Here is a 19,142-nt window from a genome sequence, read left to right as displayed (position 1 = left end):
TGCTTCAAACAAACTTTGTAGGAAAAAGCTTTTGATAAAAAAACTTGTATATAAGATATCTTTTTGATTTGAACAATTTTCCGTTCAATTTCGAACAGTTCAAATCCCTTAACATTAGCGCCTACGGGGAAACTGAAAGTCAATGTAGATTCCGTACTTGAAGGCGGATTTACTTCAAACAAACTTTGTTGGAAATAGCTCTTGACGACCTCCTCCCGACTCCGACTCCGAGAATTTAGGGGGACCTGACACCGACTCTGACTCCTGTTCCCGACAATTAATCGGACTCCGACTCCCCGACTTCGACTCTGACTTCGTAGCTTTGGCAAACATTTATACACGGAGGACAAATGACTGACTCCAATTCTTGGATATTCGACTCCGACTCTTTTATCCCAAAATGAGATTGACTCCGACTCCGACTCCGCTGCTGTGGTTTTAACTGTGAAATAATTATTGTTGATATGATTTGTTTTTATTTTCACGCTAAAGTTTTAATTTAGGTATTTAGTTTTCGGTGAATAAACTCGAAAAATATGCGCAGACGATTTTTTTTTTGACAATGAAAATTATTTCTTTAAGTTGACATTTTATTGTTTTTTTTTTATTTTGGTAAGTGCATTAATTCGTTTAAAAAATTATTTTCGGCAACAGGGGAAAAAGAAACGGTTTTTTTTATATGATGTATTTATTTTAATGAACTTATTATTATTTTTTCGTTTTGAAAGCTGTTAAAAAAATTTTTAATGGAAGGAAGTGTATTAGCTGCTTTGTTTAAAAGGTGCTGCTATTTTATTTGTTCGTTTTTTTGAAGAAAAGTAAGGAATATTTTATTCCTAGAAATCAGCTTAAAATATTAAAAAAAATATGTTTGAAAAAATTTGCGATTTTAGCTATTTTTGAGAATATTGATCAGGTACTAGAAAATAGTATGGGTATACGGGAAAGTAGGCTCGTCTAGTTCTAGACGGAACTTCTTGTTCTTTTAATTATGAATTATTTTGACATTAGTAATTAGTTTTTGATCACAGTTTTCAGTCACTTTTATTTCATTCGGAACTGCTACGTCAGCGTTGACGTAAACGTAATGGCGTAAACGTTTTGCGTTAACGCAAAAATGTACTGATCGGTATCTTAAATTGAAATTGTAGGGGAAAATCTTATCGTTTGCCGATTCTTTTTGGGCGCTTGCATCTTTAATTGCTTAGAGAGTTATTGAAATTGAATAAAGAAAATGCACAATACAATCTAAACAAGAAACTCACTACATTAACAAAATATTTACAACTTAGAGTAACAAATTTACAAATCAGACTCCATAAAAGATTATTCTTCCGTGTTCCATCAATTCTATTTATTTTATTTCTCGCTGGCGTTGATCGTCTGCTACGATCAACGCCCGCTGTTGCTAGGCTATCCACCAGTCACATGGTTTGGTTTATGAGCAGCAAAAGGGTTACCATAGCTCGGTCTATTCTTATTATTAGTCTATGCTCAAAACCTCTTCACTAGCTGCGCCACTGAGTCTTCGTTCTACATGTAAGGCAAAGATGACACTCGCTAGACACTGACAACTTAACAAATGTTGTTGTCTTGTGTCAATTTGGGGAGCGCTGCTTCACTTCTCCAACTGTGCCGTAATTTGGTGTGAAGTCCGATTGCCATAGTGCACACATGCCATAAAGACCAGTTCATAGGGCAGGCAAATCTACCCTATCAGCATAACAACATATTCACACAAATTAAGGACAAGGACTGGAGAGAGAAAGTACACATCCATGCCAGAGCCGGGATTCGAACATCCCCACCTAAGTCAAACTCCTCTGACCATTAGGCAGGGCAGGCGGCAACTTAACAAACACAATTTTTATAAGAACTCTAACAAGTAACAGTTTAGTTGTTTAGGAACGTGCTTAACGATTGGTGAACCGTAAAAGGTAGTTGTTGCATGAGAATAAACGCTTCAGAATTTCTTCGTAAAACATTATAAGTTTGTTAGTCCAAATATGTGTTTTGATATTGCCAGTAAACAAATAAATTATTCATGTTAAAACTAAACACGCGTTATCTCGATTAAATTGAATTCTTTATTTTCTTTTATCTGCAGGCAATAACAACGGAGAAGGTCAGGAAGTAACCAGCACTTGTGTCAGCAATAATGACACCAGGTAAAGTTTTTCTCATTTTCTGTTTCACAAGTGTTTTTGATGTTTAATGTAAAATTTTAATTGGTAATTTAAGCAAAGAAACCTTTGAATCACCAAGCATTAAAAGCTTTGAAAAGTTAAATTACTGGAATTGCAAAATGTTTTTTTTTTTTGTGTCTTCAGTATTTCAGGGATTTCAGAATCCTTAATTTCTTCATTTTTTACTGCTCTACTTCTGTCTTAATATAGAATTTTAGCACTGGCATAAAATTCAATATAAACCACCAAAGTATTGTCTTGTTTTATCGAAATTCAGAAATATTATTTATAAAAACAATTAAAAAGAAATGATTAACTTGGTTCAAAATGATCTTGCTACTGGGGGTGAGCCATTCCAAAGTGCGCTCCACATTAGTGCTCACTTTGAACCTTGTGAGGAGACATGAGATATAAAATAAATTATATCAAAAAAAAAAAGTAAAGCCACTTCATGTAAGGATCTTTTTTTTTTTTTTTTTTTTTGTGTATTTAGACCTCCCCATTTTTTTTTTCACGGCATTTTAGTAGTAAGATGTAGTGGTTAGGCGTTGGCCTCGTTCTCCCGAGGTCATAGGTTCAAAGTCGGAGGATTTCAAAGAAGTAGAAAATCTTCACGTCCATGTCGTAACACTAACTATACGGCATGTTGAATATTTTTTAAGTGTCTAATTGACTTAGACAATAAACTCAAAAATATAGCGTTAAAGTTTGAAAAATTGCTTTTTATTCATCTAATATTATTGCTTTCTCCTCTTTCCAGTGAATGTGTTTCTCCTTCTGACAAGTCCTCCAAGCCCAGCAAAGACGGCAATGGTGAAAATGCCAAAGATAACGTTGAAGATGGCGTTAAGTGTCTCATTTGTATGGTGAGTGAGCAAAAACTTATACACTTATTTCGTTTTAATTGTAATCATAGACTAATAATAAGAATAGACCGAGCTATGGCAACCCTTTGCTGCTCATGAAACAAACCATGTGACTGGTGGATATCTTAGCAACAGCGGGCGTTGATCGTAGCAGACGATCAACGCCAGCGAGAAATAAAATAAATAGAATTGATGGAACGCGGAATATTTATGGAGTCCGATTTGTAAATTTGTTCTTCTAAGTTGTAAATATTTTGTTAATATAGTGAGTTTTTCGTTTAGATAGTATTGTGCATTTTCTTTAGTCAATTTCAATAACTCTCTAAGCAATTAAAGATGCAAGCGCCCAAATAGAATCGGCAAACGGTAAGATTTTTACCTGCAATTTCAATTTAAGATTCCGATTAGTACATTTTTGTGTTAACGCAAAACGTTTACGCCATTACGTTCACGCCAACGCTGACGTAGCAGTTCCAAATGAAATAAAAGTTACTGAAAACTGTGATCAAAAACTAATTATTAATGTCAAAATAATGCATAACTGAAAGAAAAACAGTTCAATCTCTGCACCTGGAAAGAAATTATAATGAAAACACATTACTTAAAATACGTGTCGAGTGTCAAACTATATAGATAATGCTGCCATCTAGCAACCATGCTGCCAAAGTTTTCGCCAAGCCTTCCACCAGTCACATGATGTATCCACGAACCAATTTTTTCATCAGCAAGTCTGGGAAAACTCGGTCTACTCTTATTATTAGTCTATGATTGTAATCATATCTGTTATTTTTTAAGAAGTGTATCGGAGATAATGAAGGTTTTCGCAGAAATTCGGGATCTTGCCAAAATTCTTGAGGATAGACATTTAAATCTGGTATCTGTTTCTATACAACTCCCTTACCTTTTAGCATAAATTCTTATCATATCATATCACAGTCTAGGGTCCTCAGTACCTACCACTACTTGTGGTTCAACCGGTTGAATAAGACCCAGAGTTACTTTTGATCCAGACCAGAACCAGATCAATCCCTGCTCCAGTATCCTCAAAGGTATTGATTCATATGGAGGGCTTAGTAACCACGACATATTAAACTAGTCTCAGTCATCATTAACGAACACGGAGGATCTTTGACCGGCTGGAATCGAGCCTGGGACTTTTCAGTTGCGAGTCCGACGACTTACCGATCAAGCCACAGCACATACATAGGCTTCAGCATGCATCCTTAGGATTACCATATAGCACGAAAGAAGTGATAAGTTTTGCCTATGACTCAAACTATGGATGGAGTCTGGCTAATAAAAGGCCAGCGCCCCACACCATTAGAACATATGGACCAATCTGGACTACTAGCCAGAAAAAAAAAAGAACTCTAATCAGTGACTAAAAATTTGCCGACTTGAATATGGCGAGATTAGGAATGTCGCCAAAATTTACTTTTCAAATTATAAAAACTCCGTTCATTCCAGTTATCTAGTCGAACACTCGCTATTCTGCCTCAAACCACACAGTTACCACCAAACAGTTATAACAGTAAGACAAAACGTAAGCCAAACTAGTTTGAGAAAAGCTAGTATCAGATTTCGTGGCAGAATATCATTTGGCACAATGTTGTGAATTGCTGCGTAATTTGGCGGAGAATGAGGCATCTATAGTGAAGAGCGGAAAAGAACGCCGAATTTCAAACAGTGGATTTATTTTAAACATAAAATTAGTCCTGAGTTGCTTATTGAGTAAAGTCTTAAAAATTATTGAGCTAGAACTTAATTTACAGGTTGTTCGTTCCAGTTTTTTACAGCAAGCTCATATTACAGGCGTAAGCTGGATCTGGATGTTTAATTTTCTTTTCAAAACGTCAGACGTGTATAATAATTGCATTGCTGTTGGAAACTTAAATTTCCTATTTGGCGAAATTTTCTGACGAAATGGTAATCTGAGTATTTTCCGCCACATTTGGTCAAAGTTACAAGTAAACTACTTATTTGTCAACACTACGCACTATTTTTCCTTCAAAGCTACTTTTAAACAAAACAAGTCTTTAAAACAAGATTAAAAGTTCCATTGAAATAACCTGTCGACTTAACTGAACAAAAAATGATGATTTGGAAAGTAAAATAATCTATTAAGTAAAGATATCGAGTCATTAAAGTGCATTGAAAGTTCTATTAAAACGGAAAATGAGAAGCAATTATGGGGATGAAGTGAACAATACTTTTTTGTTTTCGCCAGGACAGGAAGTAAACAAATCGCAAATGTACCCATCTTCAACACTATTCTCCCAGTCAAACTGACGTGGTGGACATCTGGCAATACCTCTTGTTATATGTTATATAGAAGTTTTTTTTTTTTGCATAAAAAGCGTGTGTGATGCAAGATAAAGAGCTCTAGAACTTTTTTTACGCGTTATCTTTCAAAATACGCTTTTTAGCATGACTGATGTACGGAAAAGTTAACTGCTCGTCAATCCAATTTGGAACATAAAACCTCGATGGCCTCTTGAACAAATGAGAATGCTCCTTGAAGTACTGTTCTGGCTGCTTTTGCTTCCTTTCATCTGGCCATCGCTCTTCCAACCTTTCTAAGGCAGTGGCAGCAAAAGGCTGGTACCAGCGGAAACAGCCCGAAACCGGATCATTTTCCAAATCGGTGTTGATCAGATCCCTCCAAAGCGTTGCAGAATCTTTTGGAACATCCACACAGCTACCATGCTTGGAGCTGATCCTGCGCATAAGGTAATGAGTAGTCTTCTGTGGTAGATTTCTCGGATAGTTGGTCAGAATCCGATCCTCAGGATTCATGCGGGCTCCTTGGAATTCTTTAGCCACCGCTGGGCCCCTGTTGATGAATCGGGGCACCGGCGCCCCAACGCCACGAATGCTTCCCTTGTACAAGTGGCGTGTTGGTATCTCGCTGTGGTGTAACTGCTTCGGCAAAGGCTTGCCTGCCCCTAAAGTTGCTTCTGTACGTTCAGGCACGTGGATATGAGGTGTCCATCCCTCGCGAAGTCTTTTCAAGTGGACTGCTTTGTAATCGATGGGAGAGTACGGAAGCCAATATCGTTTCCTATAATCGTCATCGGTTGTAACGCATCCATGGAAGTGTTTGTATTTTTCAATGAGCTCCAGAAAATTGTCGTAAGAACGGGCCATTTTGAAAGTTTTGCTCGGTTAATTTTATCAAAAGGTCTTGCTTTGTTGTAGTAAAGATTTTGAAACGTATCACAGTAAGAAAGGCCCTATATAAGTCTCATAATTCTGATGATTTTGTTCACAAGAATTTCAATGAATTTTGTTTAGTTGTTTCTTGATCGATGAATAGTTGTATTAAATTTATCCAACACGAGATTATTTAGTTTTATTCAAGGTTTCGATTTTATGAAAATTTTAAGAATTCACGTATTTCAAAGGCTAAACTCATCGTTTAACGAAAGATGAAATGCATTAGATTGTACAATAAATTCTGGTAGTCTAACAAACACCGCCGCGTCTGAATTACAATGATAATTACTGCAGTCCTCGGCTGGAATTGACTGAACTGTCGGTGTACTTCATGTACAATGATAATAATTTAGATTGGCCGTGCTTTATTGAAACGACACACGTATTTGAACCAGAAGATAGTAGGTCCATTCTTTGTTTAAAAATATATGAAAAATGGTTTTGATATATTTTTATGTTTTTAAACAATTCAATGTAATTTTTTTAGATAAGTTTTTTTCCCCCTGTAATATATACGTATGTATTTTTTTTTTTGTAATAAAATGTAAGTCTGCTTGTTCAAGAATTTGCTTGCTTCTTATTCGTACTAACCGGTTTATCTGAATTTTTGATCATCCGGATTACCTTTGTCCGGATTACCAGTTAGTCCGGACAAACAATGCTGTACTGTACTGACAAACGCTAGAAAACTAACATTTTCTCTTCGTTTCTTGTTTTTCAGGAGCCTTTTATCAAACCCGTTGTTTCAATTTGCTGTTGGCACGTTCACTGCGAAGAGTGCTGGTTGAAAACGCTGGTAAGCATCATTTCCAACTGGCAAAACTTAAGTTCTTTTTTTGTTACGTGTATTATTATTATTTACTAGCTGTACCCGACGCGCGTTGCTACGTCAACAAAAAAATACATAATTATACTGATTTTCATAACAATCGGTTGAACGGGGCAGAAGTTGCTACTCTGCAGTGCCACCTGGTGGCGAGTGGCTTCAATGAGCATATTATGCACCTTCTCCGCGGAAAAATACATATATATAGCAATTTTCATAATAATCGGTCCAGGTATCCAGTGAAGCCGTGACTCTACTCAAATTTTGTACTCACGCAGTTTGCAAGATCAAATCCATCGCTAAAAATATCAAATAGAAAAAGTTTTAAATCCCCCCGTTGCATGAAAAGCCATAAAACAATAAAGAAAGAATTTATTTATTCAAACTCAAGAAAAATGGCAACAGCTAACTTCTTATCAATGAGATCTTTCACGCGAATTAATTTTATTCGTATTTATCCAATGGATTGTGGAATAAAAAAGGAACTATCGATCGGATTTTTTTCGAACTGGTCCATAAACATTCCCAGTACCAAAAATAACAAACGGTGAAAGTTTCAGCCAAATCTGCCGGGTAGTTTTTGAGTTCATGGATGACATACAGACAAACATTCATTTATATATGTATAGATTTAACAGTTTCATTTGTAAGGGAAGGAGGGAGGGAACAAGATCTATCAATTATCAGGAGCGCTATTTGTTTTGAAACCAGAAGTCTCCATTAGCTAAGGGAGAATATAATTTCCACACTTTGCTAATAGGTTTCGGATTCACGCGGACAGGACCCGATTAAAATATCGGGAGGCCCAAAGGTCAAACGCTTTTTTAGGGCCCTCTCGTAGTAAAACTATCAATTTTACCCATTGGCTAAAAACATTTTAGCCATTCAGGGCCCCTAGACAGAGGTGGCCCTAGGCCATTGTCTAGTTGGCCTATTCGGTGATCAAGCCCTGCAATTGAGCATAACGTGCAGTAACTGCACATGAATTTTAGACATTGAATTGGTTGCGGAAATGAACGTTTTATGGTCTGTGTAGTGAAACCGGAACTGTGAGCCGAGCTTATTGTCCTAAAATTGAAATTTAGAGAAAAAATGAAACCATTGGTTTTTCTTAAAAGTAAATATCCGAATCGTACCAAAAATACTTTGTAACTTGCTTTTAAAAATAATTTATATTATCTTTTTACTTTCTTCTATATCTAATATATAGAAGAAAGTATTGGATTCGTGCAAATTTTCGAATTTCGAATTTTGACGGATTCGAACGTTTTGATGTGTGCTGAGTCCATTTCGACCATTTTTGGAAAATGTCTGTCTGTCTGTGTGTGTCACGTCTGTGTGTGACCAGTTTTTTGTGGCCGCTCTACAACAAAAACTTCCGCATGAAATCGAACGAAATTTAGTACATATATGTGCCCCTATGCGAACTTGTGCCCATTGGTTTTTGGCGCGAATTCCTCCAAGGGGGGTGGAGCAATGGGACGTTTTTCGAGTTACGCGTGCTTGCTATTCCTCAGGAAGTAACTGGCGGAATCAAACAAAATTTGGTCTATATGTTGGTATTAACAGGAACAGGTGCTGATTCAATTTTGGTGTCAATAACTCAAACGGGGGTTGAGCTATAGAACGTTTTTTGTCGTCAATTGTGACTGCTGTATCTCAAGAAATAATGAACAGAATGAAAGAAAAATTTATCGGCAAGTAGCCCTTAGTGGGTATAAGAACTGATTTTATTTTTGTGTCAACAGCTAAAAAGGGGGTAGCGCAATCACCTGTTCTCTTTTTCCATTTTGAGTGCCCTATCTCAAGAAGTAATGCTACGTTCTGGTTGAAATTTGGAATATATGTGAATCCATATGTAAACAGGCTTTGGTTCAATTTTGACGCCGATCGCTCCAAGAGGAGTTGATTTTTTTTTTTTTTTGCGAATAAAAATATTTTTATTAATGCAACAATAAGAAAGATAAATCGTAATAGATTGTCGTCTGCGTATTTCTCGTGATTTTAATTGTATGGAAATGATAGGAAATATTATCTCAATGATTTAAAATTTTTAACTGTTGCCATCTTATGTTTGTTAACAAATAAAATATTTGTAATTAATTCAAGCAAGGCTTTTAAAATAACTTTCAATTTTCGCTCTTTCCTTTGCTTTTGCAATAATTCACACATTGGGATGGTCGTCAAGTTTTTGCATGTGTAATTTCGTTTTTGTTGGGAATATTGCTTCCTCGTCAAGCATGGGGAGGGATCAGAAAAAAAAAAAAGAAAAATATAGAAGAAAGTTTCGTGATGGCCACAACATACTAGTTTTCTTTGTTGGAACTGTGAATAAATGAGAAGTTGTGTGAAACTTCTGTCATTCTTCGTAATATTTTGATTAATGTAGGTAAGAATGCTTTTGTAGTGATTCAAAATGAAACGTATCAATAATGACGGAAGCTTGTGAACTCATTGTGGAAAGCTGGTTCGAGCATACAACAGACTGTGCAAATAATCATTCCAGTTTTAAAAACAAATGCATTGAGCTGTGAAAATATTTTGAAATATTTATAGCAAATTGTTTTCTCCCCTTTAGGGCACGAAGAAGCTGTGTCCCCAGTGCAATATGATCACTTCGGCAAGAGACTTGCGGAGGATTTACTTGTGATCGGCTGGAAAAGTCTGCGAAGTTGAAATCGAAACTAGTCAAATGTTTCTCTAGACTCCTGTATATCACGCGAACCTTCAAGAGAAATAATAACTTTAAAGAACCTCAAATTATTAAATTCTGCTTTGAGATTAAAGAAAAGCTAATTGACGCGTATTCTTGGTTGCTGGCATAACCAGGAATTACTATTGGTTTACAAAATCAAGCATCTGTTGCATCATCAGCGAGAGCTCGTTGAATTTGAATAAGAAATATAATTTCGCTATCTCATGGTTTTTAGTTTCAATCCTTAAAGTTTTTGAACATGATATCTGTTCAGTAAATTACCGCCCATTAGCCAGGGCTAAAGCAGAAATACATGAAATACACCGCCAGCTCATTCATTTCCAGCAAAGGACCCGGCATAGGAAAGTGATTGAGCTGGAGATGGAAAACCTCTTAAGGAAGCCTAGAGTGCCAAACAAACTGGTAGCTAATATAATTAGCACAGACCAGACGAGTGACGAAGCAATGGTTCGGTTCAACTCGAAGATTGAAGGCAAGACTAATAAGCACGAAATGGCAGTCCTTTGCTGGAAATGAATGAGCTGGCGGTGTATTTCATGTATGATATCCGTTGTTCAGAGACTACTAGCACGAGCACGTGAACGTTACTCGAACTTACACGTTCAAGGTCGTTTGAATTAGATCTTAGTCACGTTGGTCACCACGTGACGCAAAGCTGCTGGAAGTCATTTCTGAGAGACGTGATTTCACGTTCAAAAGGCTTCAAAGGGTTAAGGTGAAATGTAAATATTCCGAAATTAGTATAACTAACATTCAAAATTAACATTTGCCGAATACATACATACATAAATTTATTTAAAAATAAAGTAAAACTGCTACGATAAACTAAAGCTTTTTAATTAGCATTTGGCCATTATTTTCTCTCATATAAAATATGACTTTAAGGTGCAAATATTACAGTAGACATTCGTTTTTTGGAACATTGAAACGACTTCCATAGAAAAATTCTGATAGGACAACTTTTGTTCCGCTGCTCCGTGCAACCAATTGGCTCATTTTAAAAGCTGATTCAAGCTATGTTTTCGGAGAAAATACCAATTTTTTTTTTTTCAACCAATACGGAAGATCTTTGCGACGTTACCACCCAGAATGCTTTTTAAGCAAAACGCGACATCAAAATGAGAGACATTTTCTTAGAACTCCACCAAGTAGTACTAATGTTTCAGAAAGTCAGACTTTAGTTCAGGGATCCTTTCTTCTATCTTTTTATTGCTGAGAAAAAAGAAAATATTTCAAATTTCTCTGTATAAAACGTAGGAATTGTAACTACTAGACCACGTGGTAATAGGGGGGGGGAGAACGAGCAGAAAAAGAGAGAACTTGTAGTGTAAAACAACCGTAAGAGAAAGTCAAATTGCAAAAGAAAAAAAATGAAATGCAAGAAAAAAAAATAATGAAAAACAAACACGAGGAAAAACAAGAGCATGAGACAATTTAATTGAAAAGAATTATGGGATTTTAAAGTAAAATAAAATAATTAACTCAGTGCAATAAACTTGTACATTTCGAAACTCTTTCTTAAATGGTTTCACAATTAATACGCAATTCTTTCTAACATTAGTAAATGCACTACATTAAAAATTTCTAATTTAGAACACAATAAATTTTTCTATGCATTTGAAAAAAAGAAAAAAAAAGGAAATTATAAAACTCATCAGCTAATGAAACCAAATTGTATCTAAATGGTTTGACATAAATAAATTTTCCGTCATGTACGTACATGGAAACATTAAAACCTCACTTGATCTATTGTACCAATTTCTGTACTAACCACATAATACTAACGTATATCATTCAACTGGAGATTCTTTTAAACGTATGTCTACTGGACTGTACTCCAATAGTTAATTAAATTCTGTATTTGACAAAGTTTAACTGAATGTACATTGTAATCTGACTTGAGAAACTATTCAGAAAACGTTCTTTGACATTTTGAGATTCATCAAAATTGTTGTTGTTACTATTGTTAGTCAAGCATTTCTTGAAACCCTTTGGATTGTTGTGTTATGTGTATCTTATTCTGTTGATGCAAACTGTCCCTTGTACATTCGATCCCCATCCTCTTCCGAGAAAACTTTGTTAAATTTTATAGCTTGTTTCACCTCGACCAGCGACAGCGACAAAATCCATTGTTGTAGCTCCTGTGTCAATCGCCTCTTTTATACCTATAGTTTCAGTCTTCTTGCTGTGTATCACGTAGAAGGAGACAAATTAAATGAGACTACAAATAAACGGTTTGGCAACACAAGGAAGTGTTTATTAAATTATATCTGACAATGACGTGCTCATAAAGGAAACGACAAAGATTTTGTCGCTGTCACAGCCCGGTGTGAAACTGGTATAACTTCTTTCCTTCATTGCTGTATTGTTTGGAGCAGAGTTTGTACTATTTATGTTATGTATAAAAATATTAAAGATTGTACGTGTTTCAAAATATCTACTGTGTTTTTTATATAACCGCAGCTTTGAACATTTTAAACTAGAATTTTTGAAGCACATAATGGAAACATTTAAAGTAATCATTTATACAAAGTTTATTCTTAGAATCATAAGCCCCCAACAACAATAACAATGCCTACATCCATCTATTACAAAATTATCAAAAAACATTAATTTTTTTTATGAAAACAATATTTTTTGTTGCAATATTTTGTTTACTGCAATCACAAATGAAATAAAACAGACCAAAATAAATAAATAAATAAATTTTACCAACGACAATTCAATTCAGACAATAAATAACAGTTGATTCGCTACTACCACACAAGCCTCATACCTATTATAGAAGCATATTCCAGTCTATGTATTTAGAATCGTCGTGTCAAGGCCAAATAATAATTTTCTCATCCGCACCTTTTTCCCCTTCTGGCTGTCATGGTTACAGCACTTGTTTCTGGAAATGTTTTGTATTTGTAATCATATCAAGAGAAACCACATGGCATGTGGGTTATTTTTACTGGATTTTTTATGTTTGTTTTGTAACAAGAGGCTCACACACATCGAGCATATGTAAGTGAAAAGAACTTGGCATATTTATTTTTATATTCATTCATTACTTACAGTAGTACAGTACAAAAGCTTTTATTCGCTCTTTAGAGCAGGAATTAGCAACTGGAGGGAGCAAAGTCCAATCATTGCCATAAGAAAAGCTGAGGCAAAGATCCTAAGTGACGTGATAGATTTACGACGAATGTTTGACAAGTTTTGTGGGAAAGTACTCAAATAAACCTGACGTTTTCCAACCCTAGGCTTTAAAGTCTGTCATGTGACTTGTTATCTTTGTTTCAGGAATGAAAACTTTCATTCCCTTCCTTTTTATCCTTTCTCAATGATCCGTACTAAGACCAAAGGCAATCTGGATAAACGAAAACACGGACAATCCGGCTATTATGTGTGATAAGTAAACCATATTCGCTAATAAGCACGTATCATATATTACAGCAATGCTTTGTAAACGGTGCTTTGTAACAAAATTACATAGGATCATTTCATGTGAACACTCTATCATTTACGGTAATAGGTCAAAACTTCGAGGTCGAAACTTCGCCGGATAATAATATTTCGCGGCTAAAACTTCGCGTGGACAAAACTTCGCGCGGTCAAAACTTCGCGTAGACAAAACTTCGCATAGACAAAACTTTGCATAGACAAAACTTCGCGTGGACTAAACTTCGCATAGACAAAACTTCGCATAGACAAAACTTCGCGTGGACAAAACTTCGCGCAGTCGAAATTTCGTGCGTACAAAACTTTGCACAAACGAAACTATGTACGTTAGTTATAGAATGTAGTTAGCTATAGAACATTAAATTGATATTAGAAAACCAATTCCTTGTTTTCGAAAAGTGGTAAATTAATCTTTATTTAAACTTCAAATCTGTATGAATTTATTACTTCATTAACTTGCTATACTTAAATTCATTTAGGGTTTACACATTTAACTTGTCATCAAGTAATTCATTATAAAAATTTAAGTTCTTTATATAGGTGTGTCTAATGCGTTCTTGGAAACCATTAAACGTTAACACCCCCTCCCCCCCAAAAAGATACATTTTTACTTTTCAGTTAAGTTTATATGATATGTTTATTGAAGTTCATTGTTATAAATGCGAAAAGTTCTACCCACGCGAAGTTCTAGATAGGCGAAGTCACGAAGTTATGAATCAGCGAAGTTTTGACTTTTGTCCACGCGAAGTTTTGGCCAGCGAAGTTTTGACCACGAAGTTTTGACCCTAAACCATCATTTACAGTTCAACAGCAGTGGTGTCGGCCTGACATTCTAAATACGCCATGTTATTTTTTAGATTACTAAAATTTATTGTGCAACCCAGGGCCCGACTAACTAAAAGTGTGGCCCTAGGCCCACAATAATTTCGAGGCCCCTTGAAGACTGATTTTTGGCGGCCCCTTTGTCTATCACAGAATTATGTAAATCATTTATCATGTGCATTCATGAATCCCCTTCTAGGTATCTCATAATTGTGACATGGTAAACTCGCTACTGGTAGGATTAATAAAACTTATCCTATAAGTAAGTTCCTTTCCAACAAAAAGTTGTTGTTTTTTTTAATTATTAATATAAAAATACATGTATTTTTCGCGTAGTTGTAATGCTATGAATTCTTTAAGTAATTTGGGGCCCCTTAGGAAGATGAGGCCCCAGGCCCAGGCCTAGTTGGCCTGTGTGGTAATTAGGCCCTGGTGCAACCCATGCAGAAGTTATAGATTTCATCAAAATAAAGAGCGAATATTTGGTTCATTTGTAGTTCCATTCATGCTGTCATAATTTAGAATCTCTACATAGTATAAAATGAAGTCCCCAAAAAGCGTCTGTGTGTTTGAACTCGCAAAACTCGAGAACTACCCGGCTGATTGCGCTGAAATTTTCAGTTTGTTCCTTTGAGTCCTGAGAAGGTTTGCAGAACAGTTCGAAAACAACTCTATGAATAGTTCTTTTTTTATTCCAATTTTCACATAAATTCCCGAATATGGGGGTGAAAAATGACTCGCAATTAGTAATATTACATATCGTTAGAAAGGGTAGAATTTTCCGCGTTCTACGCAATTTGTTTCAATGCTCTAACTTTATTATGGTGGGGGTTATTTGCGTTTTTAGCTCGAATTTTTTAGGCTTAGCTGAAATTTAGGCACTACATTCTTTATTAAATAAATCAATAAAAAGTGAAGGAATTGTCCCACAGCTTTCTTTTTGACGCCATTCGAAAAAGCGACCTTTTTTACTCCAGATCTAACTCGACCTATGGTCGTAAAAATAAGCGTTTATCTCGAAAGGAAAAAAAGTTACAAGCCTTTTTAAATCAAGTTTAAGAAATCTCGATTCCATTCGAATTGTGAACCATTTTCTTTCGCATTTTAATTCCTTAAACCTATTTTATTTTGTGTTTCCATGGTTACGTATTTTAAATCCATATTTCTGGATTTAATTTCTTAAAAGTATTTTAATATTGTCGTTATTGTTTGGAAAGGAAATCATGATGTTTTTTTAATTTATTTTTTACGCCTGACTGTTGAATATACGTCACTTGACACAATTTTTATTTTCAAGGTAGACCGGGCAAAGTCGTGCAACGCAGCTAGTTATTGTATAAGTGAATTTATACATTTTTTAACTCTACAAATTTGATCCGGATCCGGACGGCTTCAGGTCCCCCTTTAGACGGTAGTACTGTTAATTTTTTACTTCCTTTTACAAAAAAGGAAGTGTTGTATTCGCGAAAAAGTTTTCACTAAAAAATCGGCCTTCATTTCCATTTCACTCACCCCCAAATAAATGTTGAGTTTTTTTTTTCAACCCGACCACACGTACATATGTACCTAAGAACGTATAGACGCCCGAAATATTCATTTTGAAGTTTCTCGAGTTAATTACAACGAGTTTTCTCGTGACGTCTGTATATACGTGCGTATGTGTGTATGTATGTCGCATAACTCAAGAACGATATGTCCTAGAAAGTTGAAATTTGGTACGTAGACTCCTAGTGGAGTCTAGTTGCGTACCTTCCATTTTGGTTGCATTCGGGTGTTTTTAAAGGGGTCTTTTGCTCCTTTTTTGGGGGGGGGGGGAAATCATTGTTAATTTCGGTGCAAAATCAAGTGGTGTTATAATTTGGCGGACACTTGGCAATCTATCGTGAGTCTTTTGGTCGCCAAGTTTTGTCTCCAACTTGGCGACAAATTTGGCCTTTTTTTAAAAAATCTGGTTTCAATGTGGCCATTGTTGGTGATATTTAGAGAGTTAGAGAGAGAATCACATTAAAATTGCAATAATACGGAAATAACATTAAATTGGGGTAAAAGAAAGTCATGTGATGCACACATCAGCTTGTTTTCAATAAAGTTAGAGCAAAAATGTCATTTAAAACATTTCAATTAATGAATGATCATTAAAACTTTACTTAAATCTGCATTGCTCTTAGAATTTCGACAATGTATTTTGGATAACCACTTTCCACCAGTCTTCAGAAGAAAACCGAAATATGAATTGTCTTAAAATGGTTTGTAGTCTGTCAAATTTTGAAACAAAATTTCCACTAATCTAACTTTCTTTTATTACTTAGTAAACAGAAGAAGAAAAATAAGTTTAAGTTTTTTTCTTTGAACTAAAGCCTTGAAACATATAAATTTTCAAAGCCTCTGATTGATGTCCATGGAAGCACCTAAGCGCAGCTATCGAGAGCTCTAATGTAAATTGCGTCCTAACCCAGAGTGAAGCTTCCGAGTTTCAGGGACGTCTACTTTTGAGCGTAAATATCGCTGACTCTATAATGGCAGGGCCGCTGAGCTGACGATATTTTCATTAAAAGACACATCACTTCAAAAGGGCCCCTTATAATCTACATGAGTCACACACTTTTTTAGGTATTTCTTCTCTCTTCCCCTACTCTTTAATTTTCATGCTAAGAGTTTTTTTATCCATCTAAATGTTAATAATTCAAAAATGACCAAATAGTGAAAAAACTGGCCAAATTTTTCTTCAAATAAATATTTTTTCAATCTTTTATTACATTACTACCGTCAACAACGAGTGGGGAAAAAAAGTTTTATGTAAATAATTTCACTGTAGTCGCACGAATTTTGACGCAGTTGAAATTGACAACATGAAATCTGAGATTAACATTCTATTCAATGAAGATAAAGATCAAGTTAAATTATTTTTCACTTGGTCCGCAAAAAATGATTCCATATCATTTTTATAGTTGTAATTAAATTTATTAAAGAAAAATTTTAAGTTTATCTCATTTCATGTAATACAATTGTTGTGAAAATATTGCTGGTCCACTAAGTATTTGGAAGGGCACCATGGGCCTCGGTAGTGAAACTTTTAGAACCAGAGATCTAGAGAAGTCCGAGATTTATTAAAGAAAACCCTTTTACACTAAATTCCCCAAAAGGAAATGAACATTATCAAAGTCAAGCTTTAACTTATTGGAGCCACACTATAGTTTTGTGCGACCACTGGTGGAAGAGAACCTACAAAATGGGGGGATGTACCAGTAATTCAGGTTGTTTGTAAAGTCTTACATGGTTTAAAAAGATCATTTAAAAACAAAACTATTTTAGATTTTGATATAAGTATCTTTTTTTTTTCGACCCTTGTCACAAAGATCCCTTATTTTTTTTTATTTTTTTTTTCACAACTTCGACGTGCGCGCCGTTTGTACTTCTCAGAAGATTTAGTCAATTTGAAACTAAACTCTAGGCACTAACGCAGTCAGAATTTACCTTCTGGTGAGTGATCATATTTAGTCATAATAGTTTTGTCATATTAGGATCAGCAATATGCGTTAAAACCAAGGGATCTTGGGAAGTTGAACGCCCTCCCCCCTTTCCCTAGTCGCATCCCAGTCCCAGGAAGTATTTTTTCTTTCACATACGCCATTTTCAGTTTTAGAAATTAGCCTCACCTGCATGTTTTTAGTTAGCGTTGTATGAACGGGTGAAAAAATAATAATAAAAAAAAGTAAATTAATTTGAATTTTGACCTCTTGAATTCAAATTATGTTTTTCGCAATCACGAGTGTGTGTATGTAGGCGTATGTGTTTGTGTGTGGGGGTGTGTGTTTATGTGTAGGGGTTATGTGTATGTGTGTGTAGGCATGTGTGTTTGTGTCTGTGTGCTGGCATAAGTGTGTATGAAAGTGTGTGCGTGGGGGCGGGGTATGTGTGTGTGTAGACATATGTGTTTGTGTCTGTGTGCAGGCATGAATGTGTGGGTAGTTGTGTGTATGCGTGTGTATATGTTTTTGTGTGTGTATGTGTGGGTGTCTGTATGTATGTGTGTGCGTATGTGTTTGTTTGTATGTGTGTATGTGTAGGTGTATGTATGTGTGCGTGTGTGTGTGTAGTTGTGTATGTATGCGCGGGTGTGTAGGACATGAATGCAACCTGGAGACGGCTTTCGCTGTAATAGCAGCATCGTGCGGAGCCCGTTGACGGTGATGGTGCGGAGGGTGGCGGTGGGAAAAATCAAAAGACGCCAAAAACAGTCAAGTGAGAACAATAAGCAATCGTGATTGCTCAGAAAAAAAAAAAACTTTGTTGAGAAGATCAAGATAAAATAAAGAACTATGCAATAATTTTGAATTTTTTTTTTTTTTTTTGTATTAAACTTTCCCTACCAGTGCAAGATTTCAAACACCCTTTATTTGCCCGGGAGTATTGTGCCGAATTACCTGCACAATATACGATCAAATAGCGAATAATCGGTAAGGGGACTATGTATTTAAAGTGAAATTTTTATTCATGTTTTAACCTCGATTTCGGAAACAAATTCCAATTCATGGCATACAGCCTTTAAACATGTTCCCCAGACTCCACTTTTCTCCTCACTCTTCTAAATGCAAGTTCGGCAGAATAATAGAAAAGAAAAGCTCAGAAGCAATGCTGGGGCGCTTAAAAATCAATCCATTCTAAAAGCGTCGACCGCAGCATGCACCATTACGCCCCCGCAGCTGAATCGCCCCCCCCCTTTTCCGGAGGCGAGGCAAAATGGCGCGGAAACGCGTCATAAAAGGGTGCTGAATTTTAAACGAGTTATTCCAGTTCCCGGCACGACTGATGAATGAGCGATCGAGGCTGTAAAATGAGAAGCTTGATTGAATGGGGATGTTGAGGAGATTTTTAAAAGTATTTATGTCGTTTTCGACCGCGATACATTACCTGTGGGAATCGGTTCTTTCTTCCCCCCGTTTGCGTCGGGTTGATGAGTTTCATTTGTTTGTCGATTTTGGTAATGGAATGCTTGAAATGATTCAACAAACTCTATTTAAAAATACCGTCATTTAGAACACTGTTTCCCAAAGTTTTTTGGA

The 19,142-nt window shown here is 35.8% G+C and overlaps 1 protein-coding gene across 1 annotated transcript in view; it reads left to right on the top strand.

Annotated features, from left to right (window-relative positions):
* Window positions 1-10,079, top strand: part of LOC129217042 (E3 ubiquitin-protein ligase Rnf220-like) — a 71,404-nt gene extending 61,325 nt beyond the window's left edge. The window contains exons 11-14 of the mRNA XM_054851279.1: window positions 2,108-2,168; window positions 2,947-3,052; window positions 6,990-7,064; window positions 9,673-10,079. Coding sequence (XP_054707254.1) covers window positions 2,108-2,168; window positions 2,947-3,052; window positions 6,990-7,064; window positions 9,673-9,744 — 314 coding nt within the window. The 3' untranslated portion in view covers window positions 9,745-10,079. The remainder of the gene's footprint in view (window positions 1-2,107; window positions 2,169-2,946; window positions 3,053-6,989; window positions 7,065-9,672) is intronic.
* The last annotated feature ends 9,063 nt before the right edge of the window (window positions 10,080-19,142 follow it).

This window comes from Uloborus diversus, chromosome 2 (genome assembly GCF_026930045.1).
Source record: "Uloborus diversus isolate 005 chromosome 2, Udiv.v.3.1, whole genome shotgun sequence".
Lineage (NCBI taxonomy): Eukaryota > Metazoa > Arthropoda > Arachnida > Araneae > Uloboridae > Uloborus > Uloborus diversus.
The sequence above is the reverse complement of the archived record's forward strand: the minus strand, read 5'-3'. Positions and strand labels throughout refer to the sequence as shown.